The sequence below is a fragment of the Oryctolagus cuniculus genome, chromosome 3, assembly GCF_964237555.1.
Source record: "Oryctolagus cuniculus chromosome 3, mOryCun1.1, whole genome shotgun sequence".
Lineage (NCBI taxonomy): Eukaryota > Metazoa > Chordata > Mammalia > Lagomorpha > Leporidae > Oryctolagus > Oryctolagus cuniculus.
In genome coordinates this window covers 141,408,808-141,433,882 of record NC_091434.1, presented here as the reverse complement: position 1 = coordinate 141,433,882, position 25,075 = coordinate 141,408,808, and the positions used below count along the sequence as shown (strand labels likewise).

The window sequence follows — 25,075 nt, the reverse complement described above, 5'->3', positions numbered from 1 at the left end:
AAATAATTAAAATTAGAAAAGAAATAAACAACATTGAAACAAAATAAAAACAATCAGTGAAATGAAGAGCTGGTTTTATGAAAAAAAAGGAGGAGAGGGAGGGAAAGGGATAGGAAAGGGAGGAGGAGAATAGAGAAGACCCAAATTAATAAAATCAAAAAAAAAAAGAAAAGAAATGTAACCACAGAAATAAAAAACAATCATCAGGAATTACTACAAAGAGCTGCATGCCAAAAATCAGGAAACCTAGAAAAACAGATTTCTGAATATGTAAAACTGAACTAAATTGAGCCATGAGGACATGGAAAACCTAAACATACCAATAACCAAGACAGAAGCTGAATCAGTAATAAAGATGCTCTCAACAAAGAAAAGCCCAGGACCAGATGGCTTCCTGGCTGAATTCTACCAGATATTTAAAGAATAATTAACTCCAATTCTTCTCAAGCTATTCAAAACAATTGAAAGGGAGGGGATCCTCCCAAACTCCTTCTGCAAAGCCTGTATCACCTTAATTCCTAAACCAGAAAAAGAAACAACAGGGAAAGAGAATTATAGACAAATTGCTCTGATGAGCATAGATGCAAAAATCCTCAACAAAATACTATCCAATGGAATCCAACAACACATCACAAAGATAATTCACCTGGACCAACTGACCAACTGGGATTTACCCCTGGCATGCAGGGATGATTCAACATTGGCAAATCAATCAATGTGATACATCACATTAGACCACTGAAGAAAACAAGCCATATGATTATCTCAATAGATGAAGAGAAAACATTTAATAAAATACAACATCTTAGGCCGGCGCCGCAGCTCACTAGGCTAATCCTCCGCCTTGCGGCGCCGGCACACCAGGTTCTAGTCCCGGTCGGGGCGCCGGATTCTGTCCCGGTTGCCCCTCTTCCAGGCCAGCTCTCTGCTGTGGCCAGGGAGTGCAGTGGAGGATGGCCCAGGTGCTTGGGCCCTGCACCCCATGGGAGACCAGGAAAAGCACCTGGCTCCTGGCTCCTGGCTTCGGATCAGCGTGGTGCGCCGGCTGCAGCGCGCCGGCCGCGGCGGCCATTGGAGGGTGAACCAATGGCAAAGGAAGACCTTTCTCTCTGTCTCTCTCTCTCACTGTCCACTCTGCCTGTCAAAAAATAAAAAAAAAAATACAACATCTTTTCATGATGAAAACTCTAAGCAAATTCTGCATAGAAGGAACATTCCTCAACACAATCAAGGCAATTTATGAGAAACCCACGGTCAGAGTCTTATTGAATGAGGAAAAGTTGGAAGCATTCTCACTAAGATTCAGAATCAAATAAGGATGCCTACTCTCATCATTGCTAGTCAACATCGTCCTGAAAGTTTTAGCCAGAGCAATTAGGCAAGAAAAATAAATCAAAGGGATAAAAATTGGGAAGGAGGAAGCCAAACTTCCCCTATTTGTACAAGACATGATTCTATATAAAGGGGATACAATAAACTCCACTAAGAGATTACTGGAACTCATAGAAGAGTTTGGTAAGGTAGCAGGATATAAAGTCAGTACACAAAATCAATGGCCTTTGTATAGACAGACAGTGCCATGGTTGAGAAAGAAGTTCTAAGATCAATCCTATTCGCAATAGCTACAAAAAAAATCAAATACCTTGGAATAAATTTAACCAAATGCCAAAGATTTCTACAATAAAAATTACAAAACATTAAAGAAATAAATAGAAGATACAAAAAAATGGAAAAATCTTCTATGCTCACAGATTGGAAAAATCAATATCATCAAAACATCCATATTGCCATGCGCAATTTACAGATTCAGTGTGATCCCAATCAAAATACCAAGTACATTGTTCTCAGATAGAGAAAAAATCATGCTGAAATGCATATGGAAACACAGGAGACCCCAAATAGCTAAACCAATCTTATACAACAAAAACAAAGCCAGAGGCATCACAATACCAGATTTCAAGACATACTGCAGGGCAGTTATAATCAAAACAGCATGGTACCTGCAAAAAAAAAAAAAAAAAAAAAAAACAAACACAGATGGATAGACCAAAGGAACAGAATATAAACTCCAGAAATCATTCCACAACTCTACAACCAACTTATCTTTGACAAAGGAGTTAAAATCAATCCCCGGAACAAGGACAGTCTCTTCAACAAGTGGTGCTGGGAAAACTGGATTTCCACATGCGGAAGTATGAAGCAAGACCCCTACTTTATACCTTAGACAAAAATCCACACAAAATGGATTAAAAACCTAAATCTGTAACCCAATATCATCAAATTATTAGAGAACCATGGGGAAACCCTGCAAGACATTGGCACAGGCAAAGAGTTCTTGGAAAGCACCCCAGATCCACAGGCAATCAATGCCAAAATTTGAATGGGATTGCATCAAATTGAGCAGCTTTTGTACTGCAAAAGAAACACTCAAAGTGGAGAGCCAAGTGACAGAATGGGAGAAATTATTTGCAAACTATGCAACTGATAAAGGATTAATAACCAGAATGTATAAAGAGATCAAGAAACTCCACAACAACAAAACAAACAACCCAGTTAAGAAATGGGCAAAACACTTAAAACAGACCTTTTTAAAAAGAGGAAATCCAAATGGCCAACACACACATGAAAAAATGTCCAGGATCACTAGCCATTAGGGAAATGCAAATCAAAACCACAATGAGGTTTCACCTACCCCTGTTAGAATGGCTTTCATACAGAAATCAACAAAAAACAAATGCTGGCAAGATGTGGTGAAAAAGGGTATCTGAATCCACTGTTGGTAGGAATGTAAACTTGTACAGCCACAGTGGAAGACAGTAAACAGTTACCTCAGAAATCTGAATATAGACTTAGCATACGATCCAGCCATCCCACTCCTGGGAATTTACTCCAGGGGAATGAAATCAGCATCAGCATATCAAAGAGTTATCTGTACCCCCATGTTTATTGCAGCTCAACTCACAATAGCTAAGACATGGAATCAACCCAAATGCCCATCAACTGAAGACTGGGTGAAGAAATTAGAGGTATATCTACCATGAAATACTATATAGTAGGGAAAAATGAAATCTTGTCATTTGCAACAAAATAGATGAAACTGGAAAACATTATACTTAGTGAAATAAGCCAGTCCCAAAAGGACAAATACTGTATGTTCTCCTTGATCTGTGATAACTAATATAGCACCTAAAAGGTAATTTATAAAAGTGAAATTAACACATCCAGATGCAATGACTGTGAAAATCCCTTGTCTTGACTGTTGAGGAATAGTTGTTTTTAATATACAATTTGTTGAACTCTTTACTTAGTATAGAGTTAATCATATGTGTATAAAGTTAATTGAAAATAGGTCTTAGTAAGAAATAAGAAAGGAATAAGAGAGGGAGGAGGCAGAAGGTGTGAGGGAGTACAGGATGGGAAGAATCACTATATTCCTAAGTTGTATATGTGAAATGCATGAAATTTATATACCTTAAATTAAATGTTTCTGGTAGAAATAAAATAAAGAAAAATAAAATACAATAAAATGTTTCGCACACAGAAAAATAACCATGCAGTGTTACTACTTTTCTCGTTGTTACTGTAGCTTTGCCGCCAGACTGCACCTGGAGACCAGGATCTTTCAGTTTATCACTCCCAGAACTTAGTACAGCATCTAACACACAGTTGAAAATGAACAACTATTCATTGAAGAAATGAGGAGTCTGTTTATAAAACGCCCTCTTCTTATGGATTCAATTTTCTCTTATCTCGTTGGCTCATTCTCAGAATTCCTGGATGGAATGTATTTCCTTTAAGAATTGTTAGAAACAGTGTTTACATTTTGTACGTTTCTTTCTGAAACCTTTTCAGTGTTGGGTGCTGTCACATTATTCTATGACTAATGAACAAAACTCATACTTGGAAATATGTATTATCTCAAGGAACACATCCTCCTGGAAAAATCCCCGATAACACTATCTCAGACAATATTCTTGAAAATATATGCTCATTTCCTTAGTGCTCTTCCTTTTCAAAGTATAATTGCATAAAAATAATTGACCTCTTCCTCTCCATTATTTCCGTTCCTTTCTACTTACTCAATTGTTAGTAGGGATATTATCTTTTTTTAATGTCTCAACTCCGGTGGCCTAATTTACGGCCTCCAGGTCTGAAGGACAGCAGGCTTTAGTGAGCACCCAGGGAAAAGGCCTCTGTGAACGCATGGAGGAGGGGGACCAGCCTCTCTGAGAACGGGAAATCGAAGATTCTGCCTTAGGACTGCTGGGCTCCTACCTGACGGAGGCTGAGGGGGTTCGTCAAAGAGTCCCCCAAGGGAAGGGACAGGTTCACTTGGGCCGCTTCTGTCTGCCTTGGTTTCAGTGCCAAGAAACAGGACCCGGTGGATCTGTGTGAGGAGGAAGCACCATGACCAGGGTGGGGGCAACAGGTTCGTACCCTGCCCCTGGCCCAGCTCCACCTAGAAAACCCCAACTGAGCAGACTCCTTGTGGGGTGCTGTGTGAAAACCCAAGGCAAATCCGTCTGTCTCCGAGTTGCCCTGTTTCCCTCTAACTCCCATTCTTCCTGTTCCTTGAATCCCGAGTGAGCTCACGGGTTTCCTGCTGTAGAGCTTTTCTCCATGGATCTTGGGTGTTATTTGTGTGTGTGTTCCAGGCAGATGGGTGGTCCCTTGCAGGTGCAGCATCATGCAGCTGTGAGCACTCCCACTCCTGCTCCGAGCAGAGCTGAGCACATGTGCAATGGGAGAAGCCTTAAGTGTTGGGTTGAGAGGGAGAAATGGGGCCAGATGCATTCATTTACTCAGTGACTCTTGGAGCAAACATCTCGGGAGCTTCCTGTGGACCAGGCGTCATGGTAGGCACCCCGAAGATGGGATGCTGCAGCCTCTGCCTTCAAGGAACCCACAGGGCCACAGGGAGACAGGTGTGGAACAAATGTGACATGTGATAAGCCAACTGCTCTTCTGGAGGCACATGGAAAGTGCTGTGGAAACAGAGGAGGAGATCCAAAGCCTGGCTGGAAATCCCAGGAGAGCTTCCCCCAGCTGCACCTTAAGAGACAAGCAATAATTTCCTGGGAGGACCTGCAAGGGGGAGTTGGCTCCTGAGGGACAGGACAGTTTGCAGAGATGGGGGAGGAGGAATAGCATGGCGTGTTTGGATCCCTGGAGCTGGAGGGGAGGCTGCAGAGCTGACAATGCCCACCCTGGGAGAAGCAGGTCCACCTTACTGGACTGTTGGGTTGCGATGCGTAGTGGGTGTGGAGCCCCAGGGAGGCTCGCAGCAAGGAGGCGACAGGCCCAGGTTGGTGTGCTGGAAGCTCACCTTACAAGCAGAGTAGAGATGGGGCTGGAGTAGAGCCCAGTGCTTGAGGCTGCAGAGGTAAGCGAAACGGTGCTTGGACTAAGACAAGGGCAGTGGGCCAGAGGCGGAGGGGCAGTTATCAGAGACATCTACATCATATCCGTGATTATTCAGGTTCTCACCCTGGCTTCTCGGGTGTGTGTGTGTGTCCAGTTTGTAATTTAGTCATCATTTTTGTTCTTACAAACAGCTGAAAGGGGGATCCAAGATGGTTGAATAGGATAGGACCACAATAACTTAAGCTGCTCTGGGATATGAAAAGAACAAAGGAAGCACTACACTTTCCAGGGGTCTGACTCACAGAAATTTTTGGTGGAGAATTGAAAAAAAAAAAAAAAAAACAACCCAAAGCCTCCGTGGGACAACAGGAGAGCAGACAGAGACACTGCTGCAGCCAGCTGCTGGCTATGAGCCGCCACCTTACCTTGTCAAGGCATCAAGGCAGGAAGAAATTGCTGCATGCCCCACTGCTCACAGTTTTAGCTGAGAGGGAATTCCACGGTCACCCACTGACTTCTACTTCAGCCTGGAGAGCTGACTGGGGGCTGAGCAACTGCCCAGTCTTGGAGTACAGGAGAGAGCCACCTTACTCCTTTCCCCTCCCCCACACCTGCAGAGCAGCAGACTTGGTAGTGGAATGGCAAGATATATTCCAATACTTAAGAGAAAAAAATTCTGTCAACCTGGACTACTGTACACTGCCAAGCTCTCATTTATGAATGAAGGCGAAATAAAGACCCTCCATAACAAACAGAAATTCTAAGAATTTGTCACCCTCATCTAGCCTTACAAAAGATGCTTGAGGATGAGCTACACACAGAAACATAGAAACATGGTCATCACTGTGAAAGAAGGTGAAGGCAGAAAATCTCCTAGTAAAAGTACAAAAGAAAACCTAAGTAAACACTAGGCATATTTATGGAAAAATGGCATGCCAACTTGTTACTTATCAAAAGTCACCTTGAATGTAAATAGCCTCAACTCTCCAGTGAAAAGATATAGATTGGCAGAATGGATTCAAAAACAAGGCCTGGGGCTGGTGCTGTAGCCTAGCGGGTAAGGTCACCACCTGCAGTGCCGGCATCCCATATGGGTACTGGCTGAAGTCCCAGCTGCTACACTTCTGATCCAGCTCTCTGCTATGGCCTGGGAAAGCAGTGGAAGATGGCCCAAGGACTTTTGGGAGACCCGTAAGAAGCTCCTGGCTTTGGATGGGCACAGCTCTGGCTGTTGCAGCCAATTGGGGGTAAACCAGAGGATGGAAGACCTCTCTCTCTCTTTTTGCATCTCTTCTGTGTAATTCTGGCTTTCAAATAAATAAATAAATCTTTAAAAAAAAAAACAAGGCCAATCTATTTGCTGCCTACAAGAAACAAATCTCACTAACAAATATACATGCAGACTGAAAGTGAAAGTGTGGAAAAAGATATTCCATGTGAACGGAAAACAAAAAATAATGGGTGTAGCCATCTTAATATCAGACAAAGTAGACTTTAACCAAAAACTGTTAAAAGAGACAAAGAATGACACGATAGAATTATTAAGGGATCAATTCAGCAGGAAAATGTGACTATTGTAATGCACCTAATTTCAGGGCACCTGACTATTTAAAAGAAATGTTAATGGATCCAAAAAGAGATAGACTCTAATTCAATAGTAATGGGGAATTCAATACTTAACATTCAGCAATGGACAGAACAACCAGACAGAAAATCAGCGAGGAAACAGCAGAGTTAATTGACACTATAGACCAAGTGGACCTAACAGGTGTCTACAGAACTTCCCATACTACAGTTGCAGAATACGCATTCTTCTCAGCAGTGCATGGAACTTTCTCTAGGATAGACCACATGCTAAGTCATAAAGCAAGTCTAGGCAAATTCAAAAAAAATTAAAGTCATACCATGCATCTTCTCTGACCATAGTGGAATGAAGGTGGAAATAAACAACTCAGGAATCTCTAGAACATATGAAATCACATGGAGACTGAACCAACATGCTCCTGAATGAACAATGAGTCATAGAAGAAAACAAAAGAGAAATTAAAAAGTTTCTGGAAACAAATGAAGATGACAATACAACATATCAAAACCTATGGGATGGGGGCTGTGGTGTAGCAGGTAAAGCCGCCACCTGCAGTGCGGCATCCCATATAGGCGCCGGTTTGAGTCCCAGCTGCTCTACTTCCTATCCAGCTCTCTACTATGGCCTGGGAAAGCAATAGAAGATGGCACAAGTGCTTGGGCCCCTGAACTTGTGAGAAAGACCCGGAAGAAGCTCCTGGATCCTGGCTTTGGATTGGCACAACTCTAGCCATTGCAGCCAATTCGGGAGTGAGCCAGTGGATGGAAGTTCTTTCTCTTTCTTTCTCTCTCTTTCTGTTTTTCCTTCTCTCTCTGTGTAACTCTGACTTTCAAATAAATAAATATTCAAAAAAGTATGGGATACAGCAAAGGCAGTACTAAGCGGCTGGTGCTGTGGCACAGTGGAAAAGGTCGCAGCCCATGTGGGTGCCGATTTGAGTCCCAGCAGCTCCACTTCTGATCCAGCTCTGTGCTATGGCCTGGGAGGGCAGTGGAAGATGGCCCAAGTCAATGGGCTCCTGCACCAGCATGGGAGTCCCAGAGAAAGGTCCTGGCTCCTGCATCAGATCGGTGCAGCTCCAGCAGTTATGGCCATCTGTGGAGTGAACCAACGAATGGAAGACCTCTCTCTCTGTCTCTGCCTCGCTGTAACTCTGCCTTTCAAATAAAATAAACAAGTCTTTAGAAAAAGCAGTGTTAAGAGGAAAGTTTACAGCAATTGGTGCCTACATCAAGACATTGGAAAGGCACCAAATAAATGATCTATCAATGCATCTCAAGGACCTAGAAAAACAATAGCAAACTAAACTGAAAACTAGTAGCAGAAAAAGAAATACTTAAAATTAGAGAATAAATTAAACTGAAATCAAAAAACAATACAAAAGATTAGCAAAATGAAGAGCTCATTTGTAGAAAAAAAAATTTAATTGGCACCCCATTGGCCAAACTAACCAAAAAAAATGGAGGGAGAAGACCCAAATCAACAAAATTAGAGATGAAAAAAGGAAATGTAATAAAAAGATACTACAGAAATAAAAAAGAATCACCAGAATTTTCTACAAAGGACTGTATTCCAACAAACTGGGAAATCTAGAAGAAATGGATAGATTCCTGGACACATACAATCTAACTAAACTGAGACATGAAGACACAGAATACCTAAACCAACTCATAACCAAGACAGAAATTGATTCAGCAATAAAGACCCTCTCAACAAGACTGGGCAGGTTTATGGGAGAATTCCACCAGACATTAAAGAAGAAATAACACCAATTCATCTCAAGCTATTCAAAACAATTGAAAGAGAGGGAATCCTTCCAAATTCTTTCTATGAAGCCAGTATCACCTTAGTTCATAAACTTGAAAAAGATACACCAGGAAAAGAGAACTACAGACAAATTTCCCTGATGAACTTAGATGCAAAAATACTCAACAAACCCTAGCCAATCGAATCCAACAACGCATCAGAAACATCGTCCAACCAGACCAAGTGGGATTTCTTCCTGGTATGCAGGGATGGCTCAACATTAGCAAATCAATCAAAGTCATACATCATATTAACAAATTGAAGACCAAAAACCATACGATTATCTCAATAGATGCAGAGAAACCATTTAATAGAATAAAACATCCTTTCATGATGAAAACTCTAAGCAAATGGGGTACAGAAGGAACATTCCTCAACACAATCATGGCAATTTATGACAAATGCAGAGCAGCACTTTATTGAATGGGGAAAAGTTGGAAGCATTCCAAAACTGATCTAGAAGCAGACTAGAATGCCCACTGTAACCCTTGCTATTTAATATAATCCTGAAAGTTTTAGCCAAAACCATTAGACAAGAAAAGAAATCAAAGGGATACAAAATGGGATGGAGGAAGTCAAACTATCCCTATTTGCAGATGACATGATTCTATATATAGGTCGTCCAAAAGCTAATATATGGAATCAACCCAAATGTCCACCTACTAAAGACCTTATAAAGAAATTATGGGATATGTAAAACAAGGGCTACTACACAGCAGTTTTATTTTTTTAATTTTTTAATTTTTTTTTTGACAGGCAGAGTGGACAGTGAGAGAGAGAGACAGAGAGAAAGGTCTTCCTTTTTCCATTGGTTCACCCCCACAATGGCTGCTGCGGACAGTGTGCTGCAGCTGGCGTACCGTGCTGATCCAAAGCCAGGAGCCAGGTGCTTCTCCAGGTCTCCCAGACGGTTGCAGGGCCCAAGGACTTGGGCCATCCTCCACTGCACTCCCGGGCCACAGCAGAGAGCTGGAGAGGAAGAGGAGCAACCGGGACAGAATCCGGTGCCCCGACCGGGACTAGAACCCGGGGTGCCGGTGCCACAGGCAGAGGATTAGCCTATTGAGCCGTGGTGCCAGCCCATAGCAGTTTTAAAAAATGAAATGCAGTCACTTGCAACAAAATGGATGAGACTGGAAAACATCATACTTAGTTAAATAAGCCAGTCCCCAAAAAACAAACACCATATGTTCTCTCTGACCTGTGATAACTAACAGAGCACCTAAAAGACAATCTATAGCAGTGAAATTGACACTTTGAGAAGCTATGACTTTGAACAGCCCTTGTCTTGGCTGTTGAAGAACAGGTTTTTTTTTTTCCCCATACTATTTGTTGAACTCTGTATTTAACATAGAGTTAATCATATGTATATAGTTAATTGAAAATAGATCCTAGTAAAAAAATAAGAGTGGGAATAAGACAGAGAGGAGGAAGAGGAGTGGGAAGGCATGCATAGTGTAAAGAATCTCCATGTTCCTAAAGTTGTAATTAGGTAGTGTATGAAGTTTGTAACTATAAAGCTCTATAGTTATGTATACATTCCTACAGACTTGCTTCCTTTTTTTTTTGATAGGCAGAGTTAGACAGTGAGAGAGACAAAGAGAAAGGGCTTCCTTCCATTGGTTCACTCTCCAAATGGCCACTATGGCTGGCGTGCTGCACCGATCCGAAGCCAGGAGCCAGGTGCTTCCTCCTGGTCTCCCATGTGGTTGCAGGGCCCCAAGCACTTGGGCCATCCTCCGCTGCCTTCCTGGGCCACAACAGAGAGCTGGAGTGGAAGAGGAGCAATGGGACTAGAACCCAGCACCTATATGGGATGCTGGCGCTGCAGGTGGAGGATTAACCAAGTGAGCCACAGTGCCAGCCCCCAGACTTATTTCTAAGGGTACAGTTTAAAAACTTGCTATGGGACCCCAAATCTTCTTAAGGGTAAAAATATCATTTTAAGTGTTAAAGTGTTCATATGGATAGGGTTAAGTTCTAAAAATGACCATATAGATAGGTGTGTTAAAGTGATCATATAAATAGTATTAAGTGTTATTAAGTAATAATAATACATTGAATTAAAAAGGAGAGAATACTCTAACATGGGAAGCAGTCCACACAGCATACTCATAGAATGACAATCGCTTGAAGGAGCACTCTGACCTCAGAATCAGCCCTTAAGGCATTCTGGTATGGCTGAAAATCCCACAAGAGCATTCCAGGCATGGAAAGCCAAGACACTGTGGTAAAAAATGTCCTACATGAAGGGATGAGACTCCAGTGGTAAGAAGTGGTCATCATCAAAGAAGGAGATACTTTTCTCTGAAAGGAGGAGAGAACTTTCATTTTGCTTATGGCCTTGTCTAAATACTGATGGAGTTTGTGGATTCAAAAGGCTTCCATAGCCTAGGCAACTCATGTCAAGAGCCTCATGTGATCACTGACATCATACAAAAGAGTGTTAATTGTTAAATTAACAACAAGAGTCACTGTGCACTAACTTCCCATGCACAGATTTGTATTAGGAGAATTAACAGTAAAACTTGTTTTCAAAGATTTATTCCATTTTGTGTATTAAGTGGAGGATATACTTATGTCTCATAAGTTTTAGTTATGCAAAATTGTCCAATTCCATTGCTCCTTTTCTTAGGTACTTCTTTAGTTAATGATAAAACTTATTCCGAAAGACTTACTTTCTTTTAATAGATAAGTGGAGGATATTCTTTTGTCTCATAAGCTACAGTTATGTCTACTCCCAAAAGATGTATCATTCTGGGGTGCTTCTTTAAAGTTAATTGAGTTTCTCTCGAAAAAATGAAATTAACTTTGAGATTCAATGATTTTGAACAGCCCTTTTCTTGACTGTTGAGAAACTTTTTTATTTTTTCTTCTTTTTTAATGTAAATTGTTGAACTCTTTACTTACTATAGACTTAATCATCTGTGTATAAAGTTAATTGGAAATAGATCTTAGTATAAAATAAAACTGGGAATAGGAGAGAGGAAGAAGAGGGGTGGGATGATGGACACAGTGGGAAGAATCACTATATTCCTGGGGAAAAAAAGAAAATAGATCTTAGTGAAAAAGAAGCAGGAGGAGTAGGAAGAGGGGTGGGAGAGTGGGTGGGAGGGCAGGTATGGTGGGAAGAATCACCACATTCCTAAATTTGTAATTATGAAATGTATGAAGTTTATATTCCTTAAATGAAAGGTTTCTCTTTCAAAATAAATAAATACTTATTTTGAAAAAAAAAAAAAGACTTTGAACCAAGAATATTATATCCAACGAAGCTATCTTTTAAACGTAAAGGAGAAAGGCCAGCACTGTGATGTAGCAGCTAAAGCTGCTTCCTGCAGCACTGACTCTCATATGGATAGTTCAAATACTGGCTGCTCCACTTCCAATCCATCTCCCTGCTAACATGCCTGGGAATATAGAGGATGGCGCAAGTACTTGGTTCCCTGCACCCATGTGGGAGACCTGGAAGATGCTTTTGGCTCCTGGCTTTGGTCTGGCCCAGCCCTGGCCATTGTAGCCATTTGGGGAGTGAACCAGTGGATGGAAGATCTCTCTCTCGCTCTTGCTCTCAATCTACCTGTAACTCTGCCATTCAAATAAACAAATAATTTTTTTTAAAAAAATTGAAGGACAAATAAAGTATTTTCCATATCAGCAAAAACTGAAAGATTCACCACCACCAGACCAGCCTTGCAAGAAAAATCCTGAAGGGCATCCTGCATTAAAAGTAAATATAATGAAAACACATGACACCATCAAATTCACCAACAGACCAGGTAGAATCATTACCCAATCAACACAATGATAGGTCTTAGTTTTTATCCATCAATACTCATCTTGAATGTAAGTGGATTAAATTCACCAACACAAAGACTTAGGTTGGCTGAATGGATAAAAAACAATGACTCCACTATATGCTGCCGAAAACAAACTCATTTCACAAAAATATGCACAGACTGAAAGTGAAGCACTGGAAAAAGATATCCCAGGCAAACAGAAACCAAAAGTGAGCAGGCATAGTTATCCTGATACCAGATAAAAGACTTTAAATCAAAAACTGTAAAGAGAGATAAAAAAGGACATTATATTTTGATAAAAGGTTGAATTCATCAAGAAGATATAACAATCTTAAGTATATATGCACTCAACATAAGACCACACAGATATACACAGAAAATACTATTAGACCAAAGGGAGAGGTATACTCCAATACAATAATAGTGGGTGACTTCAACACTCCACTCTCATCAACTGACAGATCATCCAGACAAAAATCAATAAGGATACATCGGAGTTGAAACATACTATCAGGGCCAGCGACGTGGCTCACTAGGCTAATCCTCCGCTTAGTAGTGCCGGCACACCGGGTTCTAGTCCCGGTTGGGGCGCCGGATTCTGTCCCGGTTGCCCCTCTTCCAGGCCAGCTCTCTGCTGTGGCCAAGGAGTGCAGTGGAGGATGGCCCAAGTGCTTGGGCCCTGCACCCCATGGGAGACCAGGAAAAGCACCTGGCTCCTGGCTCCTGCCACCGGATCAGCGCGGTGCGCTGGCCGCGGCGGCCATTGGAGAGTGAACCAACGGCAAAGGAAGACCTTTCTCTCTGTCTCTCTCTCTCTCACTGTCCACTCTGCCTGTCAAAAAAAAAAAAAAAAAAAGAAAAAAGAAAAAAAAAGAAAAGAAAAGAAACATACTATCAAACAAATGGACCTAACAGACATTTCTAGGACATTTCACCCAACAGCTACAGAATATGTGTTCTTGTCATCAGCACATGGAACATTTTCTAGGATAGACCACATATTAGGCAGCAAATCAAGTATTAGCAAATTTAAAAAGATTGGAATCATACCATGTATCTTCTCACACCATAATGGAAAAAAAAAAAAACTAGAAATCAACAAGAGGAACAATAGAATACTCGAATACTTGGAAATTAGACAACATGCTACTGAATGATCAATGAGTCATTTAAGAAGTTAAAAAGTCAATCAAAAACTTTCTTGAAATAATGAAAATGAAAGCACAACATATCAAAATCAGTGAGTCAGTGAGATATAGCAAAAGCAGTATTATGAAGGAATTTTATAGCATTAAGTGCTTGCAATCAAAAGAGAAATGTCTCAAATTAAAGATGTAATGATGCATCCAGAAGACTTAGAAAAACAAGAACAAACCAAACTCTCAACTCAGCAGGAGATGAGAAATAATAACGATCAGAGTAGAAATAAATGAAATTGAAACTTTAAAAAAGTACAAAAGATCAACAAACAAAAAGTTGAGGAGATAAACAAAATAGATAAACCACTAGCCAGACTAACGATTAAAAAAAGAACTCAAATAAATTAGAGATGAAAAAGGAGATATTAAAACTGATACCACTGAAACACAAAGGATCATATGAAACTACTATGAAGAACTCTATGATAATAAACTGGAAAACCTCAAAGAAATGGATAAATTTGGAGCTGGTGCCATGGTGGTAGTAGATTAAGTCTCCACCAGCAATGCTAGCTTCCCATATGGGCGCTGGTTCATTTCCTGGCCACTTGTCTTCAGATCCAGCTCTCTGCTAATGGCCTGGGATGGACCAAACTCTTGGGACCCTGCACCCACGTAAGAGACCTGTAAGAAGTTCCTGGCTCCTGACTTTGGATTAGCCCAGCTCTGGAAGTTGTGGCCATTTGGGGAGTGAGCCAGTGGATGGAAGACATCTCTCTCCCTCTCTCTCTGTCTCTCCTATTCTCTGTCGGTAACTCTACATCTTGAATAAATAAATAAATCTTTGAAAAAATAAGAAATGGATAAATTCCTGGATTCATATAACCTATCAAGATTAAATCAAGAAGATACAGGCAACATAAACAGACCTATAACAAGCAATGCAACTGAAGCAGTAACCAAAAGTCTTCCATCAAGGAAATGTCTGGGACCCGATGGCTTTACTACTAAATTCTACAAACATTCAAAGAGGGAGTAGCTTCAGTACTCTTCAAATTAATCCAAAATATTGAACAGGATAGAACTCTGCCAAACTCTTTTTACGAGGCCAGAATTACCTTGATGCCAAAACCAAAGACACAACACAAAAAGAAGTCTACAGACCCATATCCTTAATAAACATAGATGAAAAGATTCTCAACAACCAAAATCAAATCCAAAACCATATCAAAAAGATCATACAGCATAATCAAATGGGATTTATTGCAGAAATGCAATGGTAGTTCAGTGTTCACAAATCAATAAACATTATAGATCACATCAATAGAATGAAGAACAAAAATCATATGATCACCTCAATAGATGCAAACAATGCATTTGATAAGATTCAATACCCTTTGTGATAAAAACCCTCCACAAATTAGGTACAGAAGGAACATTCCTCAAAATTACAAAGGCTATATATCACAAACCAACAGCCAATATTCTACTGAATGGAGAAAAATAAAAGCATTTCCCTTCAGATCTGGAAAAAAACAAGGATGTCCACTTTTGCCATACCTATTTAATATAGTATAGTTTTAGCAAGAACAATTAAGGAGAAAGAAATAAAGGGCATCAAAATTGGAAAAGAGCAAATCAAACTATCCATGTTTGCAGATGACACGATGTTGTACATGGAAAAAGCTAAACACTCCAGCAAAAAGCTGTTAGAATTGATAAACCAATTCAGTAAAGTTGCAGGTTACAAAATAAGCATAAAAAAACAGATTTTTGTATGCTAATGATGAACTCACAGAACGAGAAATCAAGAAAGAAATCCCACTCACAATAGCCACAAAAAATCAAATATCTAGAAATAAAATTAACCAAAGAAGTGAAAGATCTTCACAAGGAAAATTATCAAACATTGATGAAAGGAATCATCAAAAACACACAAAAAATGGAAAGATATTCTTTGCTCATGGATCAAAAGAATCAATATTAAAAATGTCTATATTACCTAACTCAATCTACAGATTCAATGCAATCCCTATCAAAATACCAATGACATTCTTTACAGAATTAGAAAATGCAATGTTAAAATTCATGTGGAATCACAAAAGATCCAGAATAGTCAAAGCAATCCTGAACAAGAAAAATCAAGCTGAAGGCATCACAATACCTGATTTCAAAGCATACTACAATGCTTCAGTAATCAAAACAGCATGGTACTGGCATAAAAACTGATACATAGATTAATGGAACAGAATAGAGAGCCCTGAAATTAATCCATACACATACAGCCAACTGATTTTTGACAAAAAAGGCTCAAACCATACAGTGGAGTAAAGGATAATCTCTTCAACAAATGAAGCTGGCAAAACTAGATGTATATATGTAGAAGAAATTAGATACATACCATATACAAAAATCAACTCAAGATGGATCAAAGATCTAAATTTAAGACCTGAGACTATGAAGTTGCTAGAAGAAAACATAGGGGAAACGCTCCAAGACATTGGGGTAGGGGTCAACTTCTTGGATAAAACCCCCAAAGCACAGGCAAAAAAGCAAAACTAAACTAATAGGACTACATCAAACTCAGCAAAGGAAATGATCAGTAGAGTGAAGAGACATCCAACAGAATGGGAAAAAATACATTTGCAAACCACCTATCTGATCAAGGATTAATACCTTGAATATATCAGCAACTTGAATCCTACAACAAAGAAAACAACCAATCCAGGTGAGAAATTGGTAAAGGACTTCAACAGATAGTTCTCAAAAGAAGAAATACACATGACCAATAAATATATGAAAAAGTGCTCAACATCACTAGCCATCAGGGAAATGCAAATCAAAAGCACAATGAGATATCATGTCACCTCTGTCAGAATGGCTAAAATCAAAAACACAGAGAGTAACAAATGCTGGTGAGGATGCAGAAAAAGGGGAACACTTATACATGGTTTTGGGGAATGCAAATTAGTGCAGTCACTGGGGAAAACAGTGTGGAAATTTCTTTAAAAAACTAGAAATAGACTTGCCATATGATCCAGCAATTTCACTACTGGGTATTTACCCAAAATATTTTAACATATCAAAGAGATACCTGCACCATCATGTTAATAGCAGCACTGTTCACAATAGACAAAATTTGGAACACTCAAGGTGTCCATCATCAGATGAATAGAGAAGCAAATGTGGTTTATTTGCATGATGGAATATTGTTTGGCTATATAAAATAATGAAATTCTACCATCTGCAGCAAAATGGATGCAACTGGAGGACATTATGTTGTGTGAAATTAGCTGGACCCAGAAAGACAAACACTGTATGTGGGAGCTAAAATTTAAAAAGCAAACAAAAAAGAAAGAAAAAAAAGCTGAAACTACACAGCCTTACAACATAGACAATTAAAATTAACATGGAAACCAAATGCCAACATTCAATTAGGGTTGATTCTTTTCTAGATTTTGATTTAAGAGTCATAATAACTGTGGGGCCCTCTAAGTGGGTAACGGAGCTGAGAACCATGCTGCAGTGTGGCAGGGGTGTGACTCAGTACACGAGGAGCTAAGTGACACTTGTTTAGAAAAACACCAGAGAATTAATGTCACCATGTGAGACTTACAGAAAAAAATTCATTCATAACATAAATCCAGGGATAATCATCTCCAAAAAGTCTAGGCTGAGAAGTATGACTTTCTGGTCATATGGACAGCATGGGCAATGACACATAAAATGAAGCCAAAAATAATAAAAGGCACGACTGGCTTTAACTGTTATCATTATCATCCATGACTACTTTGTTCCCATCTTCACTTCATAGGTGCCTACTGAGTCACAGGAAGAATGGAAGGAGAGGCATCCCAAGCGGGAAGATGGCATGTACAAGGGTCCTGAGGCAGCAAAACAGTTGGCACGTTTAATCAATGGTTAACAGTCTCAAACCTTGGTCTTTCCTGACTTTGTGTGTTCAGACACTGTTGGGTATTCCCACTACCCTCCACACTTGACCATATTCACCTGCAGTCACGGTCTTCTTAGCTTCTCTCTTTAGTCTCCTTCATGGAGTCCCCCCCACACACAACATGGGCGCTCTGCCGTGTTCTTCCTGGGTGGCTGGGTGGACTTTCCTCCTCACTCCCCAAGCTCTCCCTGAGGGTCTTGGCCACATTCACACCCCATGCCAGTGACTCCCCCGTCTGCCACTGCAGTCACAATTTTTCTCCCAAGCCAGATTTGGCCTGAGTATCCACAGTATCCAACTACTTGTTCCGAGAATTTCCTCAAGACCTTTTACTTCTTTTCTCCATTACCTTTTTTTTTTTTTTTTTTCTGAGATAGGACCTCTATCTACCCAAAGCCAGAGGGTTGGAATCATTCTCCTGCCACTCCACCCTTGTCTTTCACAGCTAATCAATTATCAAGTTCTTTCAGTTTCACCTCCTAAATATTCCTGAATACATCCTTCCCAGACTGGTCTTGCCCCGACCTAGTTCATGAACTCCTCATCTCCTTCTTTGACCTGAAAATACCCTCTACTGGTCTCCCTGCCTCGAGTTCTTCCCCCCTCCTCCCTTCCCTCCCCAAATGGCTAAAGCGCTCCTGAGTGCCACTTCATCATCCGCCGGTTCAAGTCCAGCCTCCCTGGCTTCACATGGAACTCCCCCAGTCAACCTCATTTTCCTAGTGTATTCCAGCAGGATTAAGTTACACAGAGTGCCTTCAAGAAGCTTGCCTTCGCCGGCCTCTGCGTTGGACAGCCTGAGTGAAGAGTTTCTTTCCTCCGCTTACCTCTGTCCCTGAACCTGCCACATTATTTTAAAATGATCCACACCTTGTCTTCCAAATCAGCCTCAGAGAACAGAGCTCATTCCTGTTTGGCAAACAGCCAGGCCCTTGTTCCTACTTGTTACTGCTTCCCATGGTGTGGGGAAAACAGCAGCAAACACACAAAAGCCAAAGTGCTCGTGGCTCTCACTGCAGTGAGGAGCTGTAGGATATTGTCTACATCGCACACATGCAAGATCCAGCGCTCATAGTGGAGAACTTTGAAAAGCAGGCAAATTAAAGAGTCTTCTTAAACCACTGCCTAAGCACACCGTCTGGGACCTCGCTCTGACTCATTCTGTCTTGAACAAGTATGGCAGTGACTAAGGCGACTTAACCAACGGATTGACCCGCTCTAACAGTGGAACCTTCTGTGGTCTTTAGTACATGAGAACTCTCTTAACCAGCAGGAAACCCTTCCCCGTGCACACAGAGCTATACCAAATCATTCCAATATTCCTCTAGGGCAGGGGGGGGAATGCTTAATATTCCATTTTATTAGACAATTTTTTTTAAAAAAATTTATTTGAAAGGCAGAATGACAGTGGGGGTGGGAGGAGGCTGAGAAACAGAGATCTTCCATCCACTAGTTTACTCCTCAAATAGCCACAATAGACAGGTGTGGGACAGGAGGAAACCAGGAGCCAGGAATTCCATCTGGGTTTCCCACATGGGTGGCAGGGGCCCAGGCACTTAAATCATCTGCTTCTTTCCCAGGCAAATCAGCAGTGAGTTGGATCAGAAGTGGAGCAGTGGAGCCAGCATTGTGGTGCAGTAGGTAATCCTCCACCTGCGGCACCGACATCCCAGATGGGCTCCAGTTTGAGTCCTGTCTGCTCCTCTTGCAATCCAGATCTCTGCTACAGCCTGGGAAAGCAGTGGAAGATGGTCCAAGTGCTTGGGCCCTGCACCTGCATGGGAGACCTGGAAGAAGCTCCTATCATTTGGCTTCAGATGGGCCCAGCTCCAGCCATTGCAGCCATCTGGGAAAGTGAACCAGCAGATGGAAGACCTTTCTCCCTGTCTCTCCTTCTCACTGTCTATAACTTTACCTCTCAAATAAATAAATAAAATCTTTAAAAGTGGAGAAGATGGGACTCGAACCAGCATTCATATGAGATACAAGTGTTGCAAGCAGCAGTTTGACCCACTGAGCCAAAATGCCAGCCCTTTGTTAGACACTTCTTTTAAAAGATCCATTTATTATATTTGAAAGGCCAAGTTAGAGAGAGAGAGAGAGATCTTCCATCCACTGGATCACTCCCCAAATGGCCACAATGGCCGGAGCTGGGCCAGAGCAAAGCCAAGAGCCAGGAGCTTCCTCCAGGTCTCCTACTTGGGTGGCAGGGGCCCAACCACTGGGATAATTTTCTGCTGCTTTCCCTGATACATTAGCAAGGAGCTGGATCAGAAGTGGAGCAGCCGAGACTGGAAGATGCATCCATATGGGATGCCGGGGCTGCAGGTGGCAGCTTAACCCACTTCACCACAGCACTGGCCTCTATTAGAACCTTGAAAAAGCCATTGCAGCTAAAGATTTGCAAAAGCTGCATGGCCCCCGTCATCTCTCACCATTCTCCTCATACCTGCGCCATGCCCAGATGTATGGCTCTTGATGCTTCCACACTCAACACCCCTCTATGTTTTTTCATGCAGCCTGTGGCTCACTGCATGTCCCTTCTCCTCCATTGGAAAGAGAAAGTCCTTCTTGACCCTCTGTGCCATGGCACATGTCCCTCTTCACTGCTTCCCACGCCCACCTACTCAGTAAGCACCTGTCACACTAGAGGGGAAGTGCAGGGAGGAGGGGCCACGGCTGTTGTGTTCATTCCAGCACCCAGCACCACAGCATCAGAAGAAAAATCTATGAACTAAACAAGGAGTGTAACTAACTGAAAACTCATTTAGAAGAACTGAGAGTGAGCAGAAAAGACATGACACAAGCCTCCCCACCCCCCAGGACCACTGGTCACACTTGTTCTCTGGTGAGTGTCTGGAACATTCCAGAGTCTAAATCCTGAATGTTAAGTCTACAGGCAAATTTGCACTTCATCAGGCCTACGATCCAGGCTGGTGATTAACAGCCCAAGAAGACATCTGCGCTGACTCATTTCAATTTGACTGTTTGAGGTTACTTTCCACAGCTGTTGTAGCACTGTAATTGTCAATCATTTGCCTTTTGGATCAGTTTAGTTGACTTGGAGGAAGAAAACAGCAACCTTCATAAAATTTATTTTGCAATCATTTGACAGAAAACAACTAACTTTCTTCCACACAGATATCTGTTCACGGCTCTCTCAGGTTACACATATTCTTTTTATTTTTCAAGATTTATTTATTTGAAAGGCAGAATTACAGAGAGAGAGAGAGAAAGAGAGAGAGAGGGCTTCCATCTGCTGGTTCACTCTCCAAATGGCTGCAATGGCCAGAGCTGATCTGAAGCCAGGAGCCAGGAGCTTCTTCCAGGTCTCCCATGTGGGTGCAGGGGCCCAAGGACTTGGGCCATCTTCTACTGCTTTCCCAGGCTATAGCAGAGAGGTGGATCAGAAGTGGAGCAGCCAGGACTCGAACCGGTGCCCATGTGGGATGCCAGTGCTGCAGGCAGCAGCTTTACCTGCTATACCACAGCACCAGCCCCCAATTCGTATTCTTCAGTAGAAACTAAACTTGGGGGTGAGTGTTTGGCCTAGAGGTTAGGACACCGTGTCCCACATTAGAATAGCTGGGTTCAAATCCCAGCTCTGGCTCCTGATGCCAGCTTCCTGCTTAATGCAGACCCTGGCTGGGGGTGGGGGAAGTAACAGGTGATGCCACCCATATGGCAGACCCAGCTCTGGTCCAGGCCCAGCTCAGCCACCAAAGGCATCTGGAGAATGAATTAATGGATGGGAGCACTCTTTCCCTCTCCTCCTCCTCCTCCTCCTCTCTCTCTCTCCAACTGCCTCTCAAATTTTTAAATAGAATGTTTTAAAAAGAAAATGAATGAAGAGAATGGAACTTGATTCTATATTCCTAATTTTTAACTTGCCCACAATAGATAAGATTTTAATATATGGTCTTTGGAAACAAAAAACAGATTTCTACCCCCTAAATGATAAAAAAAAAAAAAAAAAAAAACTAAGCTGTGCCGACGCCACGGCTCACTAGGCTAATCCTCCGCCTAGCGGCGCCGGCACACCGGGTTCTAGTCCCGGTCGGGGAGCCGGATTCTGTCCCGGTTGCCCCTCTTCCAGGCCAGCTCTCTGCTGTGGCCAGGGAGTGCAGTGGAGGATGGCCCAGGTGCTTGGGCCCTGCACCCCATGGGAGACCAGGAAAAGCACCTGGCTCCTGGCTCCTGCCATCGGATCAGCGCGGTGCGCCGGCCGCAGCGCACCGGCCGTCGTGGCCATTGGAGAGTGAACCAACGGCAAAGGAAGACGTTTCTCTCTGTCTCTCTCTGTTACTGTCCACTCTGCCTGTCAAAAACATAAACAATAAAAAATAAATAAAAACTAAGCTGAAGGGGCCGGCACTGTGGCTCACTTGGTTAATCTTCCACCTGCAGTGCCAGCATCCCATATGGGCGCCGGATTCTGTCCCGGTTGCTCCTCTTCCAGTCCAGCTCTCTGCTGTGGCCCGGGAAGTCAGTGGAGGATGGCCCAGGTCCTTGGGCCCTGCACCCCATGGGAGACCAGGAAGAAGCACCTGGATCCTGGCTTCAGCTCAGAGCAGCGTGCCAGCTGTAGCAGCCATTTGGGGGGTGAACCAACGGAAAAGGAAGACCTTTCTCTCTCTGCCTGTCAAAAAAAAATTAAAAACAAACAAACAAACAAGCAAACAAAAAAAAATCTGCTGAAACATCTTCCACCCCAGGTTAGACCAAGAATCTATGACAAGGGGGCTGGCGCCCAACACAGGTGTCTGTCATGAGTGAGAAACTGACCACCTTAATGGCTGCACTGGGGCTGGACACGCATGGGGAGCAGTTCTGATGCAGCCTACAAGGCACAGCTTTTCCACGAGGGCTCACACGCACAGGTGATACTCCGTCTGGGTCTTCAGGGATGAACAAGCAGGGGTGCGTGGGGTCCACCTCTTGTTGTCTCCCTCTGTCCTGCCCAGAGCACTGACTGCTAAAAGCAGCTCTGCTAGTCTAAGGAGAGTCCATTAAAGTCTCGGAGGAACAGCCAGCCTCTCGGGGGTTGTCGTCGTCCCTGTTACTCAGTGGGGCAGCTCTGCAGTGTTGGTGTTGGGGTTAGGTTAAAACCTGAGTTTCAGCTTCATGGTGAATATCAGCAGCCGGCAGCAAATGAGCTTCCTTACAATGAAGATTTGCCGGGGTCGTTTCTAGAGTTCAGTCTCAAAGACTTAGATCTCAAGGCACGCAGAATGTGCAACCCATAAAAAATAGGTAAAGCATCTAAAACATATTACATGCAGGTTGACCAGACTTCCATGATGAACGCATTTCAGATTATCATGTAACACTCTCATCTGTCAAGTCTCTCCTCAACAGTATTTCCTGTTTTTTTTTTTTCAATGCAGAAAAGCAAGACTTGACTTACAAAGAACTTCATCTATCACTGTTCTAGAAACAATATTCTTATACATTCCTTTTATAATCTGATAATTTAAGAAACAAAACTACGTATTGTCCTCTCCACTATTTACAAAATAGAAAATGATTATATTACAGAAAAACATAAAAGCCATTGACTATACTGAGTATTTTTCACCTCATTAGAGATGATTGTTCCAGAGAGATCTACGGATACCAAGGAAAGGATGTTTACGATGTTTTCAATGCCTTGATCAGTCAGGTGTTCGCAATTCCGCAGACTCAAGTAGTTTAAGTTAGGGCAGCTGAAAGAAAGTGGGGTGAAGGATTAGTTTTAACTTTCAATTGCATTGTGAAAAACAGTGTCTTTATATAAAAACTCTGGGAAAAAAACTGATACAGAAACAAGGGTTTTCATTTTCTCAGTATAAAAAAGGCCTAAAAGTGGAATATGACTTGGTGTTACAAAGTTGGATGCAAAGAAGGTAGATTATTATGTAGGACTTTGTTCCTGTGAGTCACTTTCATATTGCAGTTTCTAATAAGGAAAAAATATGTCACAATCATCCAAAAAACTATCGTGTAAAGTACCAGGGTGAATGATCACTAAAGGTACAAGGTTAAGTTCCTCCTTTAACCCTTGCAAGTTTGCCACAGGAATTGGGCTTGACCCTTAGAGAACCCAAGACCTCTAACAAGTAAGGAGGTCAAGGACAAACCCATCCAGCCTGGACACCCCTTGGGGAAATGCTGGAGGAGACACAGCGACGTCACCCACATCCAGATATTCTAGTCCTAAACAACTCCACTTCAAACTTTCTCCTTGGTGGTGAAATTAATCAGAAACATATGGGATCTAATCAAAACATGAGTCCAGTCTATGACTTTGATGTCGTATATTTGGTTTCATGGAGAAGGGGCCCAGCTTCAAGGCACCCCTATCCTTTGGAGAAGGCTTTTGGGTCCATCTCTGGTCTCTCCTATAGCAAATGTACAATAATGACTGACTGATGCCAAGTAGCATTTGACCATACCGCTCTGAGAGTCTCAGGACCGAGTCATCCCCCAGGTGCACACAGTTGCTTAAATTTAGCTCTCTTAACCTTTGGCTCACAGGACCATCAAGAAAATGTTTGATTCCCATATCACCGATCCTGCAGAAAGGAGTGGAAAAAGTTTCATATGAGATGTTATTTATCAATTGTAAATCAGTATTATATTAATAGTCACCAAAAAATGATGATTACTACATTCAATGTATTGCAAAAAATAGCACAGTAATCTCTATAGACTAAAGTATACTGATGCTTTATCAACATTTTAAAACAAAATGTGATTACGTAGATTTGTAATAGAAAATATAGGAATGATGGTAATGGGAGAAGTATTAATAAAAATGTTATTTCTGTTCATCCGTTGATTTAACTGGATGATATAACTATTCATAAGACATATGGCCCTTAGAGAATTCGCAAAGATACATTAGGCAAGAGTAAATAAAATTAATATAGGGGTGACATTTTTATATTGAGTCAAAACATTATGTTAACAAAATCTTAATTAAGACTATCACCACGTGCAATGAAGATAATTTTATCCAATAGAAAATCCTATAGTCCTGTTCTTTCTCCCCTTGAAACGGTACACAGCAAAATGATATGATGTGGCTCTTTTAAAGTGTGTTTATGTGTATACGTCTAAAAAAATAAAGCTGGCCTTGGATGTCTCTCTCCTCTGCAACAAAAACAATCCTATGAAGTGTGTCCTGTTAGTTTCCCATATACAGATAAGAATATTGCACAAGATCAGATGACAGATAAGTGAAGGCTTCACAAAAGAGTGTGAAGACAGACATATATACATATGCACATATATATATACAGTTTACATTTATGTGTGTTATACTTGTACATATTATATATGTGTATAAATTCACGTTAAAATCAAAGAGAGAAAGTCAATGGAAAAGGGTTATTTATTTAGGTAAGAATTCAAGTTCATTGGTTAATACACTTAGTCCCCACAC

General features: G+C 41.6%; 1 protein-coding gene across 7 annotated transcripts in view; it reads right to left on the bottom strand.

Moving 5' to 3' along the window:
• FBXL13 (F-box and leucine rich repeat protein 13) overlaps nucleotides 1–25,075 on the bottom strand; it is a 252,385-nt gene that overhangs the window by 55,271 nt on the left and 172,039 nt on the right. For all 7 annotated transcript variants that reach the window (XM_051848861.2, XM_051848859.2, XM_051848860.2 and 4 more), the window contains 2 exons: nucleotides 24,084–24,203; nucleotides 23,228–23,354 (listed from right to left, as the gene is read on the bottom strand). In XM_051848861.2, coding sequence (XP_051704821.2) covers nucleotides 23,228–23,354; nucleotides 24,084–24,203 — 247 coding nt within the window. The remainder of the gene's footprint in view (nucleotides 1–23,227; nucleotides 23,355–24,083; nucleotides 24,204–25,075) is intronic.